This window comes from Mastigoproctus giganteus, chromosome 5, assembly GCF_048544385.1.
Source record: "Mastigoproctus giganteus isolate SK-2022 chromosome 5, ASM4854438v1, whole genome shotgun sequence".
In the NCBI taxonomy this organism is placed as follows: Eukaryota; Metazoa; Arthropoda; class Arachnida; order Uropygi; family Thelyphonidae; genus Mastigoproctus; species Mastigoproctus giganteus.
Window position 1 is genome coordinate 64,717,168 of NC_143579.1, and position 19,800 is coordinate 64,736,967.

The 19,800-nt window shown below is 37.1% G+C and overlaps 1 protein-coding gene across 7 annotated transcripts in view; it reads right to left on the reverse strand.

The window, feature by feature from the left end:
* Nucleotides 1–19,800, reverse strand: part of LOC150085455 (uncharacterized) — a 1,845,429-nt gene that overhangs the window by 710,177 nt on the left and 1,115,452 nt on the right. For all 7 annotated transcript variants that reach the window (XM_090374043.1, XM_090374041.1, XM_090374042.1 and 4 more), the window contains 2 exons: nt 11,334–11,495; nt 2,313–2,483 (listed from right to left, as the gene is read on the reverse strand). In XM_090374043.1, the coding sequence (XP_090230169.1) occupies nt 2,313–2,483; nt 11,334–11,495 (333 nt within the window). The remainder of the gene's footprint in view (nt 1–2,312; nt 2,484–11,333; nt 11,496–19,800) is intronic.

Below are 19,800 nucleotides of genomic sequence, written 5' to 3' on the forward strand. Positions count from 1 at the left end.
AGCTTCTCTTGGGTGATTTACGGGAATTTATTACAAAGGTAGTTAAAGCAGGGACCTTCCTGAGGTAAAACTTTCACAAATTGTTTCATCAAACCCAGTTTGATGTGTAAAGGTGGAAGGAGGACAGAGGAAACAGTCCCTCTTTGGCCAGACCCTTGACATGCCAAAGCATGGGATGTCAAGGTCTGCTAAAATCTTGCTAAGACCTTGACAGGATGTCAAGTTCTGCTAAAATCTTCGCCCGATTGTCCCACTCACACAAAAAGCAAGGCATTTTTGTGTAGCCAGATTGTTGTCTGAATAACATGCCTATCCCTTTAAAGTCAGCACAGACCAACCAATCACGTTCTTCACACTTAATACTTGTCAATGACTTGGAGTTCTTATGTTTTTTTCAAATGCACAGAGTGAGCCACTAGAATTGACCCATATTTATTTCCATTGTGGAGCAACATGCCTTTAACACTTCTCTTTGATGAGTCAATTAAAAGTCTCGACTTTAAAGGATTGTAACTAATTCCTAAATAGTTCAAACCATTTATATTAACCATAGAATTGTCCTCAGAAAAATAGGGAACTGTCCTAAGAAAAAATAGTGTGTGTGTGTGTGTGTGTGTGTGTGTGTGTGTGTGTGTGTGTGTGTGTGTGTGTGTATATACCATGAGAAAAATGTTCCCCATGCTAGAAGATTTTTTGACTTAAGTCTAGAACCAAGGAATTCTGCAGATTCCTTTGGTAAATTTAAATCCCTTGCTAGATCATTGAGTTCATGCTTGAACTCAATGGAGACTCCCCAAGCATCACTTTCAACATGCTCTGCTGCTACATTCTCCAATGTAAGTGGAGGGCATGGAATCGGCAGGTTATCTCAGTGTGGGACTGTTCTAATGGCAGATGGAATATTAGGATGCACAATACCCTTCTTAATTTTTGCATTATATCCCTCTACATTAACTAAGCAAAAGTACCAGTCACCACATTGGTCTGTAGGCTCCTCCTAAATCATGGGAATTGCAAATGGCATAGCTTTCTTTTTACCATTTTTTTAAAAATCTCAATGTTTCAACACAGGTTCGGCAAACTTTATGTGGAGCCTACTGTTTATCTTGGCCTTCGAGTTTCACTACAAATTAAGCACAATACACATTTTTTACAAATTCTATAATACCTTGTACAAGAACTTAAGGACTATATCATTTCCATAAATATAACAAATTAAGTTCAGATTTTTCAAACACTTGTGTGAAAACATTTTACTCACTTTTCAGCACAAGTTTGACAGGATAACCTCAAAAATAAACTGAGCTCATCCTGATAAACACTACTGCATGGAGCTCTCAAGGTGAAGAAACAAATGATTGAAAGCAGTGTTGCCAACATATGAAGATTTAACGTACAAATTCCCAGCATTTATTCCTAACTTAATACATTCAATTATACACTCATGACATCAACTTAAATGATTTGTGAAAAATTGGCAAGTGATAGAAAAAAATTAATAATATTTCTGAAATCAGAGTAACAATCTGAGTTAAAAACATCTCAGGGGTGTTACCGGAAAGTGTGATGGAGGTCCTAGCATCATTGTTTTCTGTTAACGACCATATTGGGGCACCAGAAGAAGAGTTTATATTATCAGAATTCATTGTTATTGTTATTATTATCATCAGAATTAAATGCACTTGGGAGTGGGTTGAAGGACTACCTAGGCACTGTATCTGCATTGCAATCAGCCCGAATTCTGTCCTTTGGATAGGATTCAGACCGACTGTGTTTAGGGATGACATTAACACAGTTTACCCTTTCAAGCAAACTCACTATCTGACTAAACTTCGGTGAGCCATTCCTGGAATACCCATCTTGTTTGAAGCAGGGCTAAAGTGGTGTGCTATAGTTGGACCCCTCAACCACAAGCTTCGCCTTTCTTGGCTTCCGAATATAGCAACACACTGCGCAAGCATGCCAGCTTCCTAGGGTGTTAGCCTGGAACTGAGGCTGTGGGCATTAGATCTAAACAATGCTAAACTGGGGGACTAGTCACATCATTAGGAGGACCCCTCACCATGTACAGGTGCCCACGTTAAAGTGGGGAAATTCCTTGGCTTGAAAGTAAGAGAGAGGAAGAGCAGGGAATAGAAGGTATGATTCAATTTATACTCCAAAATTCATGAATCAATTAAGGCTAAAAAAGTGGAGGTCCCCTATATTTCTTTCTCATAAAGTTATGCCAACAAAAAGACAACTGCCTGTGTGGAATTTTGTTTTATAATTTCTATATTATTACCGCAAAATGTTAAACTGTTTCTTCTTACCTTCTGTTCCTGAGCTTGTGCCTTAACTACTTTATAATCAGCTGAAGGTGATTTTTGATTGGATACCATGTCTTCTGTATCTTCTAACCATTTCTGAACACCAGAAAGGGCTTCCTGAAATTTCCCTGACTGAAGAAGGGCAACATCTAAATGCCTCTCTCTGTCGTTCAGCTTTTATGAGAAGTAATAAATATAAAAATTAGTATTACTAACAAAAATATTTAATTTTAAAAGAATGAAGTTGCATATAAAGGACGATGACAAAGTCATGTAATCTATTATTGACATATTATTTATTTGTACATTTTTGATTATATTATCATCATTTTTATAGCATAAACTCATCTAAGATTTAAAGTAGTTTTATATATGAAATTAAAAAAAAAAAAAAAAAAAAATTTACTAAACTTACAGTATTAACTGTTAACATTTACCAGTACACCTTCTCAAATATCTTCAAATATATTTAAATTTTCAAAAATATTTCATTAAAAATTAAAGATGGGAGTAATTGTTACTAAATAATAAAAGAAAACAAAGAATCATACTCTTAGTAATGACCACTCTTATACCATGTGAATATTAAGATAGTTTATTCAGTTAATAACCGAATTCCTATACATTAAAGTGACGTTTTGGGACCTTTCTGGTACCCACTAACAAGACCATATATTGGCTTTTGTCAGTCCACTGACAGCCAAGTGTCTCGATCCTAGAATGTATAGTAGGGATTGAGATACTCAGCAAGCAGGGAGCTGGCAAAGGCCAATGGTCTGATGATGGATATCAGCAAGGTTCCTGAAATGTCACCTTAATATATAAGAATTGCAGATATTCCTTGACGGAAGTCTGAGTCTGTCTTGTCTGTGATATTTGCGATCCCTTGAAATTTATGGAGGCTGGTTATAAATACCAAAACAATGTTCCAGGTTAACATATAATGGTTAGTTTAATCAGTAAATTCTCTTCCTTGTGACATAATTTTTTATTTATACAGTACACTCCTGATTAGCTGGGGGGGGGAATGTTAACGAGGTTACATATTAACTGGGGACAAAAAAAATTGATTTAAATGTCTTTAAAAAATCAATTACAGTACCTACTTACAGTAATTTTATTTTTAAATTTAAATGTTTTTTTTTTAAATACTGCTTAGGGACCCACAAACCTTAATCTGCTACTGGAAGTCTACTTTACAATCCTGTTCCCTAGGGATTCCTGAATTGTCAGGCGCATGTGCATACAAACAAGTACATATTTGTTGTTCATCAGTTAGTGCATTTTAAGTGGGCAGGCACTCTTTGGGCAGTGGTTGTTCAGTAAGTACATACACATTTTGTTTGCATTTATTTCAAAAGTTTTAAAGTTACCCATCATGCTAAAAATAAAAATAACTGTTCTTTCGACACAACAAAAGTCATTGGTAAACATGAAAAAAGTGCTGGAGTGTCAGCTTTAATAAAAGAGTACAACGTTGGTGAACAAACTGTATGAGATTTAATAAACAAAGTTTAATGAATCGGATTTGCTGTAGTTTCAGATTGTGCTGGCAGTATGTCAAAATAAAAATCAATGAAAACTGCTACATACAGTGAACTGGACAAATTGATGGTTATATGGTTTAATCAACAAAGGGCACAAGGAAATCCAGTTTCTGGGATAATTTGAGAGCCTCAAACACCAGGGTCCTGAGCTGGATATCATCATTGTTCTTTCTTGGTGATTCACTTCTACTTCTGACTCCTGTTTTCTCTCTCTCTCTCTCTCTCTCTCTCTCTCTCTCTCTCTCTCTCTCTCTCTCTCTCTCTCTCTCTCTCTCTCTCTCTCTCTCTCAAGGTAACACAGAATTTTTTTTTTTTTTTTGGCTGGTGCAGCAAAAGCCTCAGGCTTCCATGCACCGTGCTGCTAATCATAAAAATAATAATAAGCTAATAAGCATTTTTTTCAGAGTTAAAATTACCAGGTCAAGTTAATACATCTGATTGGTTGACAAGATTTAAACAACAAAACAGAATTAGAAAAATTACAATCCAAGTTGAGAAACAGAGTTCAGATGAACCTGCAGCAGATGAATTTAAGCAATTTCAGAAATTCACTGAAGAGGAATTTCTCATAGCAGAAAACTGGTTTGTTTAGAAGTATTTATCAAACAAAACAATTACAAAGTTCTGAAACAAAGATTGATGTTTTATGATGCAAAAATGCAGGAACTACTTTTTTGAAACACTATTAATTGAGATTGCAAAAGAAATCTTGTTTTTTCTGGAATTGATGTTTCAAATTTACCTGTTCATTACTACAACAATAAATCAGCTTGTATGGACCGAGAATTTTTTTCTGCTGGCTTACAAAGAAATTCATTCCAACAGTGCATCAGCATTAAGCCTGATATACCTTCATCAATATCATTGATAAATATTGAAAACAGCAATGTACCTGGGAATGAATCCTGTGGAACTACACTAATAACATTAGTCCACAGAGAGCAGTGCCCATTTATAACCACTCTGCCTTCTTACACTTAACGATCCCTTTATCCATAGCAGTAACTTGCACTTAATACCACATTGCTCCAGACTTAATCTATCAGAAAAAGCAGTTCTACTTTTAGAAAATGCTCATACTTATCAAACTGAGAAAATTTTAAAGTCAGGTGATGGGAACATTTTTGTAAAATATTTGGCACCAAATGTGATAGTGTTAATACAAACGTGGACCAAGAAGTGATACAAAATTTTAAAGAAATTTATAAAAAAAACTTGTTACATAAATTAATAAAGGAGGGTAAGTTTTTTTCACCCTGATGACTGTCATTAACCACAATGCCAAACTTTGTATCATCTGCAAACGTAGACATTAAGCCTGATATGCCTTCATCAATATCATTGATAAATATTGAAAACAGCAATGTACCCAGCAATGAATTCTGTGGAACTCCACTAATAACATTAGTTGACAGAGAGCAGTGCCCATTTATAACCACTCTGTCTTCTTACACTTAATGATCCCTTTATCCATAGCAGTAACTTGCCCTTAATGCCACATTGCTCCAGTTTGTACAGAAGTCTTATGTGCAACAGTACCAAACACCTTACTGAAATCTAAGTATATGGTGTAAAAATTATTTTTTGCATTCAGTTCCTGGGCCACTGCATCATAGTAAACTATCAGATTGGTTAGGCTAGACTGCAATCTTCACAAACCCATGCTGTGATTGCAGCATAACTGCATGCCTGTCCAAATGGTCCTGCATTACTTCTTTAACCAATGATTCCATTATTTTCCATGGAGCAGACATTAAGCTAACAGATCTGTAATTACTCATGTTGCCTGGTGATCCCCTTTATGAACTGGGGATATTATTCCCACTTCTCCAGTCCAAAGGAACCTCCCCTGAATCCAAGAATTCTCTCATAATTGGATAGATTCCATCTGCCCCAGGTGCCTTTTTATGTCCGTCCTCAACAATTGGGCCAGTATATCAGATTGTCTTATAATGGGGGATTTTAACTTCCCAGATATAGACTGGAACTTGTGGGTTGGTCACACACACACACACACACACACACTAGCAAGACTTTTGTGGATTTGATTTAAGAGGCCTGTGCACTCTGGATTCATTATTAATATCGAATTACTGTGGACACAGAGTGAAACAGAATAAATTATGACAAATTTAATAATAGGAAAACACATACATATATTAGATTAGATACATACAAAAGCTTTTGGTTATTTTTGTTAACCTTCCTCAGTCAAACTGACAGTTAAGAGAGAAACATGAGGGCCGTACTGCCCATCATGTTCATGAACTGCATGATTAATTGTTGGATGTTGAAGCTTGTGGCTGTGATGCATGTGGACATTGCCAATGTTTGTCATTAATCAAAATGGTTGTTTCGATGATAGGGTGGACACTACATCCACTACTCCTGTTGACTGAAGTATTGCAGCATATGATGTTCAACGACTCCAACCAGGCGTGTCGTCGATAGTGGCAGGACCTATTCACAATCACGACATCGCGGTGTGGGTCAATGTCGTTGTGGGTTGCCCAAACGTGTTCGGCAATGGCCGAGTGTTCTACATCCGCTAAGCAGATTGCTCTTTCGTGTTCCAAAAGATGTTTTCTGAGCTGTCTCCCAGTCTCCCCAATGTAGTGGATAGTGCAGTCACGGCAAGAGATGCGGTAGACTAGACCACTTTGTAGTAAGGTGGGAACCGGTGTTTTCACTTTAGAGATGAGGGATTGTAACTTTCTGCCTGGGAGTTGTACGCATTTTATCCCATGTGATTTTAGGACCCTAGAAACCTGTTGTGATAGGTTTGGGTAGTATGGGATAAAGACGCTCGCGGTTGAATCATTACCTTGGATGTTTCTGTTTTCGATACGTGGCCATGTGTCTGTAGGTCACACCTGTCAAGGGTATTGATGGGATAGCCACACCTCATAAGATCCGCCTTGACTTTAGCAATTTTGGCGTGCCTCTCATCTACAGAACTAGAGTGGGTCCAAGCACAAGTTAAAAAGGTCCGTGCAGTTTCAAGAAGATGGCTATGTGCGTGTGCTAACCGGAAGTTGGTAAATTTGCCAGCACACATTGGTTTATGATAGACAGTTGTCTTCAAGCGCATGCTCTCGCGTCGGACAAGGGTGTCTAAGTATAGTATGGTGTCCAATTCTAGCTTGATAGTGAATTTTATAAAAGGCAACAGAGAATTGAGGTCGTCTAAGAGTCGGTCCCCTGAATTTCTGGGGATAACCACAAACACATCATCCATGTAGCAACACCAAAAGGTAATGTGATCTGGTACATTTGTAAATGCACGACCCTCTAATTCCTCCATCACAATATTTGCCACAACTGAACTAACTGGGGAACCCATGGCTGTGCCGTGTACCTGTTGGTAAATGGAGTCGTTAAACATAATTGCACCACCTGTTAAGCATAGTCTGAGGGCGATATCTCCATCAATAAACAAGGGAAGCCTGTTTCACAGTCCAAAGGTGTGAAGATCCCGTAGAATACTGAAATGTCATGTTGCATTAAAGGCCTTTTCTAAATCAAAACTTACCATAAAGAGGTGGTAATTTCTGAAAGTGTTTCTGATGTTTGATTCTGCTTTGATCAGCATATCTAATGCAGATCCATTTTGCCAAAAGCCATACTGATTTTTATGCAAGATATTATGTGACTCAAGAAACCAGGTGAGGAACTTGAGAACCATTTTCTCCAATGTTTTCCACACACAACTAGTTAAGGAAATTGGACGATGATTTCCTGGATTGTCTATTCCTGGTTTAGGGATGGCTAATACAAGTGAATGTCTCCAAGAGCGAGAATAAACATGTTCCTGAAAAATTCTATTAACAAATATTAGAAGAGTTTGTAAAGCGGTATCATTCAAGTGTTTCAGCATAATAATAAAAACACCATTGGAGCCAGCTGCACTATTGGGTGCTCTGTTAAGAGCTTCCGTTAACTTGGATATTGAAAAAGGCTGATTATGTGGAAGAGACAAGACTGGTATTGAAATTTAACTTATACCTTTCTGCTGCCCCTTTAATATGTTGGAATGGAGTGTCATATGAATTTGCTGCTGAAATTTTTGCAAATGCTTCAGCAAAAGTGTTTGCTCTGTCTTTGGGGGGGGGGGAAGACAGTTCCTGTCCATTACAGATCAATATTGGAGTGGATAACAATGGATATCTGCCATTCAGATGTTGGATTTTCCTCCAGATTAATCTAGTATTGGTGTATTTGGTGATAGTGGAAGTGAACTGTATCCAGGAATCTTTTTTGGCTTTCCTTCTTATTTGTCTTGCTTTAGCATTAAGTTTTTTGTAATTTATAAGGTTAATAGTAATGGGATGTTTACAGAAAATATTCCAAGCTTTATTCTTTTCTTTTTTTTGCACTATTACATTCATCATTCCACCAGTAGTTTTTGCACCTGCGGAGATGAGTTGATGACTGAGGAATATCTTTGTCAGTTGCTGCTAGTACCTGTTTGGTCATTAGCTTTATCATTAGGTCATATGGTCATTAGCTTCATCTATTGACTGGTTCAAAATGAAGTTTTTATCTAAAACTGTACTTAAGGAAAATTTTATCCAGTTTGCCTTTGTAAATTTCCATCTTCTATGAGTTTCCAGATAGCGGGAGGTAGTTTGGAATTTACAAGTAATTAGCATTAGTAGAAGCATATGATGCAAGAAAGCAAGCTTATGCAGCATCAGCTAAAAAAAAAAAAAAAAAACCCTCCCATTTCACCCCTCCATTCATTCCAAATGCTTGTTGAGCTCAGCCTTAAATTTATTTAGGCTATCAACTACCACAACAAAAGATGGAAGTCTGTGCCGCCATTCAACTACCTGCTGGCTAAAGCCAAATATACACCTCAATCAGATCACTGCCCAGCTGCCTACTCTCCAGGCACTGCAATTTGCGGAACTTAAGCCTTTCTTGGTAAGAGCACCCCTTTGTTCCCCTCACTAATCTTGTTGCCCTTCTTTGTACTCATCCTAGCAACTCTATATCTTTCCTAAACAAAGCCTCCACACCTGTACATAGTACTCTACGTGTGGCCTGACCATTGCTTTGTATAATGGGATAATCACCTCCCTGTCCCTGCTAGAAAAATTCCTATATATCATTGACAAGACTCCATGACCTGCACTGCTCAGTGAACTTCATATTTAACTGCACAATTACCCCCAGTTCTTTTTCACTTTCCAGAGTGTAGTACAACACAGTTGGTACGTTTCTCTTCGGTTATTGCTACTCATATGCAGTACTTTCCATTTGACAATGTTAAACTTCAGCTGCCACTTCTCAGCCCATTTGATCAACTTATCTAGATCCAGTTGGAGTAGTATACTGTCTTTACTGTCGTTATCAACCCTGCCAACCTTTGTATCATCTGCAGACTTGGACATTAAACCTGATACACATTCATCAATATCATTGATAAATATACAAAACAACAATGGGCCAAACACGGAACCCTGGGAAACTCCACTAATGACATTTGTCCACGAAGAAAGAGCAGTGTCCGTTGAATACCACTCTCTGTCATCTCCCATTCAACCATCCCTTTATCCATTGTAGAAACACAGGCTTCTGTGTCACGTGTTAATTTGTATGTATCCCATGCATTTTTCTTCTCTGCCATATGTCTCATTAGTTCATCTGACATCCACTTGCCTAAACCTTGAACAATATTTCTTAGTTGGTATGTAAAGCCTAGTAGCTTCCAAGATAAGTTCTTTGAATGCTTCCCATTTTGAATTTGCTGTTGGTAACATCATCAGTTGGTCCCACTGTGTAGAATTTAAATTCTCAGTCCATCGTAGTCGCCTTTACAAAAGCAGTATCCCTTCCCTTTATCCCTAATGGTAGTTACCTCTTTGAGTAAATCCCACTTCAGCACACTGTGATCACTTCCACCTAGTGGTTCATTTACCTGCAGATTCTTAATGCATGAAGAATCACTACTGATAACCAAATCAAGAGTATTACTCCCTCTAGTTGCCTCCCAAACATGCTGATGTAGAAAACAATCATCCAATAAATCCACAAAAGCCTTGCTAGTGTGTGAGTGACCAGCCCCCAAATTCCAGTCAATATCTGGGAAATTAAAATTTCCCCATTATAAGACTCTCTGATTTACTGGCCCACTCTATTTCCCTGTACAGTTTCTTATTATACTCATCAGAGTCATTAGGCCTATAGCACACTCCTACTCTCAATTTTGATCTCCCAATGCTTATTTCACACCAAACTGACTCGACACTGCACTGTCCAGTGATGTCGACTGGCTTTTCTTCCTTGGATTTTATGTATTTCTTAACTAATAGCATAACCCCTCCTCCCTTCCTATCCTGTCTATCCTTTCTGTAGACATTGTACTCCCCAAATTCCAGTTCTGCATTCCTTATATCTGTGTGACACCACGTCTCTGAAATCCCCACAATATCTGTCTTTGATGTTTTGAGCAATATCTCAAATTCATAAAATTTATTTACTAAACTCCTAGCATTGGTGTACACGCAAGTATACATGCACCTGTTCTTTTTCTTAGCTACCCTAACACAACCCATGTGTTTACTTGTACCCCAATGATTCCCAGCAGTCACTGAAATATCCTGCATCTTATTTTCCAGGCTGCGGCTCATTCCAATAGAAGCAGTGCAAGAATCACTTTCACCTCTGCCAGTGGCTACTGTTAATCTATTAGTCCTTGTATCCCCCCAATCTAGCAGTTTTCCGACCCACCTAATACTGCCTCGATAGCATCAGCAAACATTCTTGCACCCTTTCTATTTAAGTGTATCCCATCCCTGTAGAAACAGTCTCTCCTGTTAACAATCTAAATGACTCCTTTAGAGGTTTTTAATGGGGTATGAGGAGAGGAATGACTTTGGAATGCCATTAACCTTTTCCTAGAGGCTATACAGAGTGCACCTGAAAAGTAATGAGACAAAAATCCTAAAATAAAATGTTCCAAGAAAGAATTTATTATGTTACAAAAATCATTTGGAGCAATCCCATCGGAATCTACACATTAGTTACACTTCTCAGTTTTTTCAGTCATTGAAAAAGTTTTTTTAATCATTGATAACTTTGGAGAAATTAAAAGTCCAACAAATTCATCCCCTTCAGAGGGTTGGTAAATCATTTAATACCATCCAAATGATGTTTAGGGTAGTATGAAACCATACCATCCTTTTATCTTCAGTTTTTACTATGGAAATAAAAAGAAATGAGCCAAAGTCAAATCTGATGAACAGGTGGGTGGAGGGGTGATTGATCTCAGTAACTCTTTTTGTGAAAGAGCCTGCCTTACTATAATCAATGTAGTCAATAATCCAAGGAAACTGCCACAATCACTCAGTTACTATATAAGAAACATGGCTGCATTACAACTAAGAAATTTAACTTATCTCCATCTACATACAAGCTGCATGCTAATTTAATAAATACATAAAATGAATAAAAAATTAATAAAAATATTTACCCTTTCCTGAAGATTATTCCACTTATCATTGAGCTTTTCCAAATCCTGTTCCAAAGCAGCTGTATTTACTCCAGGTGAAGCAGATTGAATCAGTGCCTGGCCAGATTTATTCACACTCTCAATTTGTTTATGAAGAGGTTCAATCCTTTCCTTGAGAAATGTCTATAATGTGCAAACTATCATAAATATAATATTCACCATGATTCCATGATTTTTAAACTAAGAATAATCTCCACATGTTAAATTTTGAAAATGTTTTTAAAATGTAAGTTATGTTGTCAAAATCTAAACATATACATGCATGCACACACATTAGATTATGCTTGCCTATCAATAAAATATTAACACTTACCTAACAGGAAGTTGGATCAAGAATAACTACCTTAATTCACTATGGTCTGAACTCTGAGATGAAAAAACATTACCTGAGGATGACCTACTATGTTGATTGTACAACATCCTATAACTGCAGTACTATGGATAGTGGATCAGTAATTCAGAAAACTCTTTTGATTTTATTCACTAGCTCTTCAACAAGCATCATTTCTAAGAAACAACATGAGTTATTGTTATTTGGTTTATAGGAGCATTAGCAACTAAGGCCATATTGCTCCGGGGATATGCGGTGGTCATTCCCTGACCTTTCTGCATTCTCCGTATTTGGTGGTTACGGGCTCGAACCCTGGTCTAATCAAGAAGCGTGTGCTACACACTGCTGCTCCTCCCCACCTGGCTATGGAGGTGCCGACACCATGAGTAATGAGTGCATCAAATCTGTAAGAGTGTCTTGGTAGCTTATTAACTACATTGTTAATGTAGCTTACTACAATATCAATACTGGATATCAGCAGCACATGGCAGCCTCTTTGCAATGGTGGAGGAGTATCAATAGCAAAACTGATGAAGTGGTAGAAACATACCACACAGTATCTGATTTCCATCTATCTATAATTTCCAACTAGAAATAAACTGAAATTAGAATTTACATAGGCTAAAAGTGCTTAATTTCTTCTTTAAATATATTTATGTTACGGACAAAGTGACTAACTGGCATTATTCATACTGCCGGGCACTATATATAAGGATTGGAGATATTGGGCAGAGTGATAAAAATGTTTTAATTTATTACTTTGACCGGGCATTATAAATAACGTTTCCTGATCTCTGGGCAATGTGATATCCTATAAAGTTACAAAATATTTTTCAACGATTTTAACTTACTATGTTGGGCTGAAGGTTTGTTGCCTTCAGTAAAAATTATGCACGCTAATTATCAATGAAGCAACTATGAACTCTTAAATTAAGTATTAAACAGTTATTTGTAAATTACATGGTTAAAAATTCTGAAAAATTCAAGTATGATATTTCAAATATCCAAACACAAAAAAAACAACACATTCAATTCCAGTATTTTTTTTATTTTATATAGAATTTATTTTAGAAAATTGGATATAAATAAAATATTATCCTAACATTAAATTAACAAGTCTTCTTAAAACGAACACAAAAATAATACATAACAGCATTGAACAAAATAGCTTTAGTTACAAACAAAAAATCAAAAGCAAAATGAATTAAAAACAAATAAAGCTAATTTTTATTTTTAATGTATGAAGAAATTTGTCATTTAATTTTTCCTATTTATATGAACAATTGAGACTTTGGTGGCATTTGGAATTACATATTTTTTTATCTTTCGACATTTACATCTATCAGAATTACAGCCACCTTTGCAGTTATATTTATTGTAACCTTGCCTTCCTGAAACCGAAGACGTTCTTGAGCAGTTTGTTTGTTTGTTTGTATTGAGGTTTAATGGCGCATGGATTACCCGGGTCATAATGCGCCAGTTCATATGGTGTGATGTGTTTCAGGGGTGTTTACTTGGGATTTCAATTGTTCCTTTTAACCTGATTCATACGTCCTTGTGTTAGTCTGTTGCTTATATTCACTTCCTTAGAGGAGGTGGTATAAATTAATAGCTTTAAGAAAGTTGAAAACATCAGTGAAGTCATGTTTATTTTTCAAGAGGTCTGTTAGTGTAATGGTATCTTGTGTTCCATAAATATTTTTGAAGGCCTGTTTGCATTCATTTGCATATGTAGGACAATCTATTAATATGTGTTGAACTGATTGGACAGTGTCAAGTTTGGCATCGTGGTGTTTCCTCTGCTCGCAACAAAAATGAGTGTGTAATATGGGTATGCCCGATTCTTAGCCTGGTCAGTGCTGTTTCTTCTTTTCTCAACCTTTGACTGCTAGAAATCCAGTTTTCAATATTTGGCTTTATTTGGTATAATTAGTTTGCAGTTTGCTGATTCCAAGTTTCTTGCCATTGCAACTGTCAAATATGCCATATCGCAGGCTTGTAATCTTCTCCGATCTGTAGTATGGCTTCTTTTGCTGACTTGTCTGCTGCTTCATTTCTAGCAATCCCTGTATGTCCTGGGATCCAGCAGAAAAGTATATCCTGTTCATTTCTGGCATAGTCAGTTAGTATTTTCCATATGTGCCAAAGGATTGGGTGTTTGGGTGTACCTATGTTTTGCATGGCTTATAAGGAACTCAAGGAATCTGTATATATTACACTGCTCGTGTAATGCTTATCTTGTACATGAGTTAAGGCTATTTTTATTGCGTATAATTCTGATGCGTATACACTGCACTCTTTCGGTAGCTGTTGCATTAAAGTAATATATGGGAATACAGCTGCTGCTGCTGCTCCCACTAAAGTGTCTGTTTTTTAATCATTGTGTTTATTGGAATATAGTCAGGAAATTGAATTTTGTGCTCTTTATGTAGCTGTTGGAAGATTGTTGCAGGTATCGTTTTTTTATTCCATTTCTGAAAGGAGAAGTCGCATATTAGATAGTTGTATATGCAAATCCCATGGCGGAGGAGTATGAGCTGGCATGTGTGCTATTCTGTCTATATTAAGGTTATGTACTGCTAAAAAGTCTTGCATTCTAATTCCCAGGGATTGGTTTGCTTGTTGGCAATTCTGGTATATACAATGCAGATCAAAGAGGGTCTCCCAAGTAGGGTGCCCATGCATAGATTTTATTTTTGATGTATAATACAATGCAAGTTGCTGTCGCCTAAGAGTTACAGGTGGTTCGTTGACTTCAGCATAGACTATATATGGTACGATAAGCGCCAGTAGCTATATGCAGTTCGTTGTGATGAACTGGATCCAGCCATTTCGGAGCTGTTTTCCATGCTGAATCATACACTGGGGCTCCACAGTCCAACTTTGATCTAATTAATGCTTAGTATAGGTTTAGTAAAGAATATCGGTCTGCTCCCCATGCTGTTGACGAAAGGATTTCAGGTGTTTTGTACAGCTTTTACGTAGCTCCCGGATATGCTCCACGAATGTGAGTTTCTTATCTAAGATTAGTCTGAGAAATTTTGCCTTTGGCTGCGTTGGTATATTCTTGCCTTCTAATTTCAGTTCAGGATCAGGATGGAGATTTCTTTTGTGACAAAAATGTACACGCATTGTTTTTTGTGTTGACAGCCTGAAACCGTTATCTAGTGCCCACTTACTTATATTGTTGATTGCGCATTGCAATTGCCTCTTGATAATTCTCATGTTCTGTGCCCGACTAGAGATACTAAAATCATCAACTTAAAGTGCATGTGAAACCGAACGATGGAGTTGATTTGTGATCGAATTAATCTTTATGGCAAACAAAATGGCACTCAAGACTGAGCCCTGTGGAACGCCTTCTTCTTCTTGTTGGTAGATTTTGGAGAAAAGTTTGTGCTTTGACTTGGAAGGTTCTGTTCATAAGGAAGCTCCGGATAAACATAGGGAGATTGCCTCTGAGTCCAGCATGGTGCATATTTCCATGTGGTATCCCATATTTCCAAGTATCGTAAACTTTTTCAATGTCAAAAAATACTGTAACCATATATTGTGATCTGATAAATGCATTTCTGATGTTCGCTTCTATCCTGACTAGAAGGTCTAGAGTAGACCTATGTTGTCTAAAACCACATTGTGTGTTTGTGTAGATGTTATTTTCCTCTTGATACCATATCAATCTCTGATTTTTCATTTTTTCTAGTAATTTTCCTAAACAGCTGGTGAGGGCTATTGGTTGATAGTTGCATGGCTTTTCCAGGTTTAGGGAAAGCTAGTACTATTGAATGGTGCCATTTGTTTGGAAATACATTTTCTTGGAATATTCTGTTATACAGTTTCAATAAATTTTCTAATTCAGTCTTGTTAAGGTGCTTGATCATGTCATAATGTATTGTTATTCATAATGTTTATTATGAATGGTTGATTGTAGGGTTCATTACATTTTGATTTAAATTTGATCTTATGCTTTTCTGCTTTTTCTTTTTGGATCAGAAATTCCAGATGGTATGAATCTTTTGCTGATACTTTTGTTGACAAAGTCTCGCCTAATGTGTTTGCAATAACTGTAGGTTCAGTCAAACTAATTCCACTGCAGACCAGTATTGGTGATGGCCTATTTCTATATTTACCTGTCATTTTTCTTATTTTATTCCAGACTATATGTACATTTGTTGTTTTGCTTATTGTAGATGTGAATTTGATTCATGTTGCTCTTTGACTCTGCTTCCTAGTAAATCGTGCTATGGCTCGTATTCTTTTGTACTGAATCAGATTTTCTGTGGTGGGGAATCTGCGAAATCGATTCAATGCCCTATTCTGTTGTTTTATTGTTTCAGTGCAATCACTGTTCCACCATGTTTTCGGACGGTTTTGCAAACGTGATGAAGTCTTTGGGATTTTTAGCTTGCCTGCATTTTGTATGGTTTCTGTGGCATGTGCTAGTGCTACAGTTTCCTGCTCAATGATAGTGGTGTTGAAAACTGCTTTCCTCCTGAATGATTACTGGATAATAATCACGCCCAAGAGGATCCTTAAAAACTTCCCAATTAAATGCTGTGTAAAGTATAGGAGTATATATGGTAAGATCTATAGCTGTGATGGTCTGCATTGGAAAGAGGAAGTAAGTGTGGTTACCCCTGTTAAGAAGTAGGAGGTTGTGATTATCTAGCAGTTGTTCAATAATGCGTCCTCTTCTGTTGTAGTCGGAGCATCCCCACAGAGGGTTATGTCCATTCATATCTCCCATCAGTCATAGTTGATCTAGTAATGCATCTAGGTCTTCATAAGAGACATTCTCCTGGTGGAATGTATAATGAACATATGGTTAATAGGGGCCTTGCTATTGTAAGAATTGTTACCCCCTCTAACAGGCCATTTATATACACCTGTTGTGTTGGTATTCTGTCATTTACTAATATAGCAATTCCTCCATGTGTTATACCTTGAGTTATTCGGTCTCTTCCGTACATTGAATAGTTCCTGATACTCAGGGTATCTTGTTTTTTAAGGCACGTTTCCAGGAGACAGATACAGATTGGTGTGTACTGGGTGATCAGATACTGTACATCGTCAAAATTAGTACGTAATCCTCATCAGTTCCACTGAATAATTTTATCCATTATTTATATTTGCTCAGCCTCTCAAGCTGTTTTCGTTGGGTGGTTGTCTTTTTTCTTTCTGTCCTTATACTATCTCTTTTGAAAAATAACGGTTTTCCAGTATACAAATCTTCTTCTAATTCTTCAGCATGGATTTCTAAAACTTTGTCATCTATTTTTCCTGTTTTCTCAAATTCCATAAATTCTGAGGTAGGTTCATGATTTCGTCGTCCTTCATCACTTTTACACTGTTGCAAGGTTGGAGAATCTGAGGGGATTGAGATTGGCGTGTTTACTGTTTTCTCATGTTTATCTTGTTGCTTTGCTTGGAGTAAGCGTTTCACTTGTGGTGAAAAAGATTCAGTTGGAGGAACTGAGATTTCAGTTTGACATTCCACTGATTTCAATTTAGTTGCTACTTGTGCATACATTGGTCTATTGGTCATAATTGGCTGGACCATTTTTCTTGCTTCTTAGTATGTAATATTGTGGTCCGTTTTGTATTTCTGTATTTATTTTTATTTTTTCCATCTTTCACATGTTCTGGAGTAAGCAGGATGTTCTTTACAATTTGGAACTTTGGGGTTGGAGCTGGGCAGTCATCAATCTGATGCTCTTTGGATCCACATTTAGCACATGTCGGTGTATTTCTACATGCTGTCTGTGAGTGTCCAAATTTTTGATATTTGAAATGGCGCAAGAGATTTGGGATATATACTTTTACTTGACAGTTCAAATATCCTGCTTTTACAGTGGGTGGGATTTTTTGTGTGTTAAATGTCAGGATTAAATTGGGATATATACTTTTAAAAAGTACATATTTTTATACTTTTAAAAAAGTATATATAAATTTGGGATATATACTTTTACTTGACAGTTCAAATATCCTGCTTTTACAGTGGGTGGGATTTTTTGTGTGTTAAATGTCAGGATTAACGTAGTTTTGGTAGGTATTGTATTTCCATCTCTCCGAATAGAAATCCGTCTTACATTCATCACTCGATTTTTGAGTTCATTGCTGGTTTCCTCTTCAGTAACGTGTAAGAGATACCATTCAGAGATTACTCCCCATGAAGCGTTTAAGGTATCATGGGGGGGTGACTACTACTGGTATACCTCCAAAGTTCGATACATTCAGTAACTTTTCTGAATGTCTAGTACTGGATGTTTCAACGAACAAATCCCCAGATCGGAGTAGCCTGACCATTTTTGGTGTTCCAGCTAGTCCTTCCAAGACTTTTTTTGGATAAAAAAAAAAATGGGGATTTTTTTTCCTAATGTCGCCTCTGCAGTGAAGTGAATAATTAGGAATAAGGGGGTAGGTTGTGGTTTTGAACTGTCTCTCCTTTGCCTTATGGCAGTATTTTCAGGTTCTTCAGCAGTTCGATTTATTGGGATCTTCTCTGAAGTCCATTGGGAAGTAGTGACTTTACTACTCATGTTTAGCTCTTTTTAGTCCTGGGAGTATTGCTTCCAACTCCCAGGTTTCCAGCCCCACCATAAGGAGGCAACAGCAGTGACCAAGGAGCAGTTATAAATTAGTAGGTTTGGTGGTTAGTTTGAAAAGAAGAAAATAAGAAAGGAGACTTTCCTTTCTGAGAGTTTTCTAGGTCCTTTTAGCTAAACCTACTATTAAGTACTGAAAATAAAGATCGCTTTAAATGTAATAAACTAAATATAATTGAGAAGCGCACTATAGAATCATTTTATATCACTTGATCACTTGGAAAAGGCTTGGCACTCGGGGCCCAATCAAACTGGTCAGACAAGACTTCCAATTAACAAACCCATGGTCTAACCCAGTGCTTCTCAAAGTGGGCGATATTGCCCCCTGGGGGCGTTTGAATTATCCATGGGGGAGTTAGGCATGAAAGGGAGCAACAGGGGGGTGATAGTTAATAGAATTAACTATTTCCATTAATATCATGACTTATTTATGTAATTAACTTTAATTTTTATGACTTAATTTAAGTGACTATAACTATTTTTGTAGATGTAATTTTTTACGAAGAAGGAATAAAGTGCAGTAAATAGTTTTCTTTATAATTCACACACATACATGCAGGGCTGCATTTACGTTTTTGGAGGCAAACAGACAAATATTCATTTCAGTTATTTAGCTTCACTTTATATTGGTGGGCTAAAAAGAAGACCTGGCGAGGGCATTTTTTTTTTTTTTTTTTGGGGGGGTGGTGATCCAAAAAAGTTTGAGAAGCACTGGTCTAACCTATTACTGCTGTCTTGTCTAGGTGATCCTGTATCACCTCTTTAACCAGTGACTCCATTATTTTCCCCGGAACAGAAGTTGAACTAACAGGTCTATAGTTATTTGTGTCAACCTTTGAATCCCCTTTGAGAATTGGGGATGCATTTGCACATCTCCACTCCATGGGGACCTTCCCTGACTCTAAGGATGCTCTCATAATTATGGCCAAGGGTTTGCTTACTTCCTTTGCTGCCTCCTTCATTATAACTTAATAGATTCCATCTGCCCCAGGTGCCTTTTTTATGTTTAACTTCAACAATTTCTCCTCCACTTTGCTCTCAGTTATTACAAAATCACTTATCTCCCTGTTAGATTTTGATAAACGTCTGGCATTCCCCTCCTTGAATAACTCCTCATGTGTGAATATAGATGCAAAATACTTATTCAGTTTATCAGCTTCTTGAGCAGGATCATCAATAGTTGAAGCATCTATGTTAAGTAGACCAATCTGATTTATCCCCTTCCTTCTAGAATTTACAAAAGTAAAGAACTCTTTGCTGTTTTTCTTTGTGTCCTTTGCCAAAGATTTCTCGTAATCTGCCTTCGCCTGCCTAACCTCCTTTGTGACTTGATTACAGACTAGGTTATATCTGCTGTAGGCTTCTGTGTCACCTGATAATTTATATGCATCCCATGCATTTTCGTGTCTACCACGAGCCTCATTAATTCATCCGACATTCATAGAGGCCTGAACCTTGAACAGTATTTCTTAGTTGGTATGAAAAGCGTATT